The 6000-nt window shown below is 47.9% G+C and overlaps 1 protein-coding gene across 1 annotated transcript in view; it reads left to right on the top strand.

The window, feature by feature from the left end:
* The first annotated feature begins 324 nt into the window (after nt 1-324).
* BMP7 (bone morphogenetic protein 7) overlaps nt 325-6000 on the top strand; it is a 47904-nt gene continuing 42228 nt past the window's right edge. The window contains exon 1 of the mRNA XM_032993603.2: nt 325-841. Within this exon, the coding sequence (XP_032849494.2) occupies nt 325-841 (517 nt within the window). The remainder of the gene's footprint in view (nt 842-6000) is intronic.

Raw genomic sequence — 6000 nt, 5'->3', positions numbered from 1 at the left:
AGCGCGCTTGGGTTTTCCAGCCTGCTCCTCCCACCAGAGACAACCTCCCGCTGCCTCCCCGCCGCGCAGCGCTGCACACACGGCTCCGCCGCGGCGTGCGGGACGCGGGCACAGCGCGCCGCTCCCGCTGCCGCGGAAAGCGCCTCGGGCCGCCGCCGCCGCCGCTCCCGTCCATGGGCCGGGGCCGCTAAGGCAGCGCCCCCCCCCCCCCCCCCCCCCCGCCCCATGAGCGGGCTGCGGCTCCTCCGCGGGGGCTGCCGCCGGCCGCCGCAGTGAGCGAGCGCGGGGCCGCGCCGCCCCACTCCGCGCCGCTCCGCGCCGCGCATGCCGGCGGGGCGCGTCCCGCGGCGGGGCAGCCCCGCGCCCCCCGCGCCGCCCCTCCGCAGCCGCCGCCGCCGCCGCGCCGCGATGCCGGCGGCGGGGCGCGGGCAGCCCGCCTCCTGGCTCCTGGTGCTGGGCGCCGCCGCCCCCGCCCTCTGGCTGCGCTGCGTCCTCGCCGACTTCACGGTGGACAACGAGGTGCACTCCAGCTTCATCCACCGGCGGCTGCGCGGCCCCGAGCGCCGCGAGATGCAGCGGGAGATCCTCTCCATCCTCGGCCTGCCGCACCGCCCGCGGCCCCACCTCCACGGCAAGCACAACTCGGCCCCCATGTTCATGCTGGACCTCTACAATGCCATGTCCGTGGAGGAGGGGGCGGCGGGGGCCGCCGCTGAGGAGGGCGAGGGCTTCTCCTACCCCTACAAGCCCATCTTCAGCACCCAGGGGCCGCCCCTGGCCAGCCTGCAGGACAGCAACTTCCTCACCGAGGCTGACATGGTCATGAGCTTCGTCAACTTGGGTGAGTGCCTGCCCTCGGCCAGGCCCCGGGGCTGGAGCCGGGGTGCCCGGGGAAGAGGGTGGGGTGTCGCCTGGCCACCAGCGGGAGCGCCGGGGCCGGTGGTGCAGGTGGCCGCGGTGGCGAGCTCTTTCGGCAGCGGGTGGGATGGGTGGCAGCCTACTTGGGCGAGGAAGGGCAGGTAGCGGCCCATGGGAAGGTGGCTGCTTTGCGAGGCGGCGGTTAAACGGCAGCAAGGCGGAGAGGGCTCTGACTTTCCATCACAGCATTTGGACGGGCACAAGCTCTCGCCGCGCTCCACCCCGCACGCCGACGCACAGAGGTCTCTGTCGCCTTCTCCCTTTTGATAGTTCCTTGACACATCTCAGAAATTGGACTTGCAGGTAGGAGTTGGATGGGATGATGAGCAGGGCTGTTCCGCATCCCGCACGGCCAGGGAAGACACAAAGCCCAGGCAGGACCACGGGGCCCAGCACGGCTCCCGGTGCCACCAGCGCTGCCCAGACGGATGGTTCCCGGCGGCACCCCAGCGCCGCGCTCCCTCAGCCCAAGGGGCTGAGCAGCTCACACACGTTTTCCTAATGGCTTGAGAGGGATTCCACAGTAAATCCTTATTTACTCCTGCAGTTGTTTTTTTTTTTTTTCCATTGACCCCGGTTTATGCAGCTAACTTGCCTCCTTTCACAAGCACATGTGGATGGGTTTATGCAAATGATACGAAAGTTGGCATGCTTTGTATGCAGCTCACTAGGCCTCCCTAATTGGATGCCACAGCCCAATCTGATTTCTATTTGCTTGCTGTAGATTGCACACCCGTGTGGACTGACTTGGCCGGATTTGAGTAAAACATTGTCGGGATGAGCATTCTATTTTAAATAGATAATTATAGACCTGGTTCACTCTATCCATTTTTAGACCTCATCATGTGCAGCTCTGAAACCACCACACGTACAGATTGGGTGCCTGCAAGTTCAAGACAGAAGCTGCATAGTATTTCCAAAACAAGATCGACTCAAACTGTGTCCCAAACAAAGGGACACTCAAAGAGCAAGAGGAGCCCACCTCTGGCACGTAACCCGCTGGGGATTACAGACACCCCCACCGCCAGTAAATCCATTAACACCTTTATGGATGTCACTGTTCTGGACACTTCCACTGTCTGGAACTTCAGAGGCAACAAAGATTAAATCACCACCTAAATCAGCACCTCTCTAATCCCAGCGCTTTAACTAACTGAAAAAGATCGGTAGCTATAAAGGCTGTGTGACACAGGTTAATAATTATTAGACACGGTAGCTATCCCGGCACAATTCTTGCATGATAGGGAGACACGGGGACGCTGTGGGAGATCTCTAGTTTGCATGGGCTGCACCTCCTTATTAACTACCATAAGCTTCACAGTGGGAAGCTCTGAATTGCATCTGGCCCGGGGGCTGCGCTCTGTGAGAGTGCTGGTGCTTTCCATTTGGAATTACAGTGTTTGTCTAATTGCTGCTAGATACTTAAGCTGATCAGCAATGATACATTTAAAATCAAATATTTGAGCAGCCAAAAGTACCAATGGCAGTCAAATATTTGACTTGAGAGATAAGAGTGATCTTGCTAACATTGTTCTCTGTGGTTCTTGGGTCCTACGCCATGTACAACCAGAGCGCAGGGAGAGTCCCGAACAGAAGACACAGGATGTTGAAATAACGATAGCGAAATTCACACTTCTGTTTCCATTTCGGTAGAGAGGAGATAACCTTTATGAAACATGTAAGTACCTAATGGAAGGGAGTTCAGCTCTGGGGGAGCAGCTCTGCTCCTCGGGTGTTGTTATTTACTGCATACCTTTCACCAGTGAAACTGCAGCGCTCCCGCCCCGTGCGTCCTATGTAAGGAAAAGTCACTTTGCAGCCCATGGAAGTTTTACATGAAAGGAATCAATATAATCGGGTCCCCAATTATTTTGAATACAAAGGGTTGGAATCGATCCATAAGCTGTGAAATAAAAAATAGATTTTGGATATGTCTGTTTCTACGTAGGAACTTTTTATAGAGCAGGTTTTACCTGTGTAAACTGTACGTACTCAATAATTGATATCCTGCTGCGATGTGATGATTATAGTGGATATATTCATTCATTTTGACTGGCTGGGTTTTGTAGTTGGCATAGAAAACCAAAAGTGTGCTTTATGCAAAATAAAATTACCATTTCCTTTAATTGCTGTCAGCGTGGTCAGTGAGGAATAAGAGCTCAGGCAAAATCCAATTGTTTTAAGAAGGACATGTGGAATTATTACCAGCAAGGCACATTTTGGAGGTTTATCTGTACTGTTTTGTTCCCTTGTCAACAGTGCATGCCAGGACGAGTTTAAAAAGGACATAGATTTATAATAGCTTTCTTCATCACTGTGCACACCTTTCATCCCATTATAGTCATCCGTCTTTCATCTTTATAGGACAAAGACAGGTTTGTTTATGGACGTTTCAATGAATTAGATCAGCTACTCACTCCCGTATATAGTCAAATACAACACCTGCTTTGATATGTACAGTTTTCCTTACATTCAGGGAAAATTAGAAGATCTATTGTAAAACTGATATTTTTTTTGAGACTTTCTACAATGATCCCTTTTAAAGCAGATCTGAATTGTTAAATGTAGACTGTAGTAAACTGTGTCCTAGTTTTGTAAGAGATACTCTGTGAGCATTGCATTTCACAGGTAGGCTTTTATTACTATACTAGAGCCACCACAATGAGGAAGTGTCACAGAATAGTAAAGTTTCATCTTGGAATGGAGGAAGTAAAAGTGAGTAAAGAAATAATACTTTTCAATTTCAGTAAATAAAACATGTTGTTCCAGGCTTACAAATGCTAATCTACAAAAACACTTTTTTGCTTTATTCATAGTCTTCATCTGTCTAGTCATACAACTTCAGAGGAAAAAAAAACTAAAAAAGAAAAGAAAAAAAGATTTCTATTGCAAGATTTACTGGGCTACATAGTAAAAAAAAAAAAAAAAAACAACAACAAAACCCCCGCACATTGATTTCTATGGAGGTACTGTGTATATTTATTCCAGAGAATTTATGCTGGGTTTTGGTAGAGAGGAACCAGAATACAGGTGCTCCATTTCAGGGTTATGTTGCAGGGAGCTTTGTACTAAGCATGTAATGTTACAGTAAAATCTTGACAATTAATTAGATTTAGATTTATAACCACTTAATTCACAGGCTACATTTTGTCTTAGTTTACACCTGTGCTAAGATGGATGGGGAATGGATTTGTGTCAAGAATGAAGTTACATGTAAATTAAAAGAGAGTTTAGCCACAGTGGTCTGACTAAGTTAGTCAGTTAATTACTGGCTAATTTTATAAAATTTATTGCTATAATTTCAGTATTTGGAATTTAATTTCAGATTCTCTCCAAGTACAGTTTACAAACTGATCCATTTTAGGAACTGAAAAAAACGCAAAGCATTTTTTGCACAAGTTTAATTTCAAGTTTAGAAACAGCAACTAAGGAGTAAACATCCTCTAGATTACTTAGACCCGCTCTTCTAAAAATAATTGAGTTGTCCTTATGTGGGTAATCTTGCCTTGGTAAACAGACTTGCTTAGAATATTTTTTAAAAGAGTCGGCACAAGTGATATGCAATTTGTTTATTTGTCTGGTGGCTGATTATAAAATGAACAACATTGTTCAATCCTGGCAAAAAATAAGGGGGTTGGGGGGGGGAATTAGTCATTCTTGGAAGGAGCACATGAAAGTGGCTTTTGTTAATGTAAATCAAGAAGCTGAAGAGCCCCCAAGTTTCCTTTTATTTCATACCATCTGGCTATCCTTTTTGTTGACAAGTGTTTGGCATAGAGAACCATCTCTTTGCCCTTTAATAACAGGCTTTAACACTGTAGGGTATTAGAAAAAGATTCTATAACAGTTAAAAAATTTCCTTCGGGGAATACTTTATAAAGTGAGCACGGGCTGCAGGCATTTGCAGCTGTAACCTGGCTTGTGTTAAAATTTGGAAGGGGCTGCCTTGCATTCCAGCTCACTACAGGCCTTCATTGGTGTACAGCCAAAGGTTAATATAGATGTCACACAGTTTTTCTTTGGAGAGCCTCAGATATAAGAGTACGCGTACAGCTGTGTTTTTAGTAACCCTTTCATAATCACTTCTTTTAAACCTCATTTTCCTGCTTATATAAATCAAAGATTTTCAAGGATATTTGACCTGGATTTGAACTTACTTGATCTTCACATATTTCCCACTTGAAACAAAGCAGATTAAATGTTAGCCCTGGATGCCTGGTCATGATCACATGGTTTGTCCATACATTAGGCCAAGCCCTCAGCAAGTTTTGTTTTTTTTTTTTTTTTGTTTTTTTTTTGTTTTTTTTGTCTCCTCCACCTAGCGCTGTTATAAGCTCTCAAGCCTGAACAGGTACATCCTGTAATTGTTTTGGACAGTATGGATATATACAACAATTGGTGGTATAAGATTAGCTAAGGTAGGAGGCTTGCAGCAAACTACAGGTATGAAGTATGCTGACCATGTAGTAAGTATTCTTTGAATGTGCAGACCTAGAGATAAATCAATTAATTTTCTAGTTTTCAGATGCAAAATGGCAGGACAGAAACTATTTGCCTCTGCCGTATGGGTGCGGTGCTAGCAGAGGACAGAGCAGTCAGCCGAGGACAGATGTCCTCATGCAAGGAAAAAGGACACAGGAATTGTCCCCATCCGCTCGCACGCTTCTGCGCGGATTTATCCCAGAAGCAGGGTCTCTCCTCTGTTCCCACACTGGCTGTCCTGGGGAGGCGAAGCCCCCTCTGGGAACTGTCGTTTAAAAGCCAAAATACAGCAGCTTGTAAAGAGCTTTGAAGGAGACAAGCCTTGATGTCCAGATCTTGTGATGGCTGTAACAGGAGCTAGGCACAAGTGAAGCGTACAGGACCTGCTCCTGCCCGTGCCCCGCTTGCCCTCCGGTTTGTGCGGGTGTGTGCATCCCTCCCCCCCCCCCCCGTCACCCCTTTGGCAAAGGAGGTTACCAGGCGTAGGTTTTTATCTGTAAATAAGCTTGAAACACATTTTTTGGGCGTGGGGGGGGGAGAGATGTGTGAGAGAAGTTTACACAAGTGGTTGGAAACGTTAATTAAAAAAAAGATTATAAC

Source organism: Tyto alba, unplaced genomic scaffold (assembly GCF_018691265.1).
Source record: "Tyto alba isolate M040663 unplaced genomic scaffold, T.alba_DEE_v4.0 Super-Scaffold_33, whole genome shotgun sequence".
Taxonomy (NCBI): Eukaryota; Metazoa; Chordata; class Aves; order Strigiformes; family Tytonidae; genus Tyto; species Tyto alba.
This window is presented reverse-complemented; position numbering and strand designations above follow the sequence as displayed.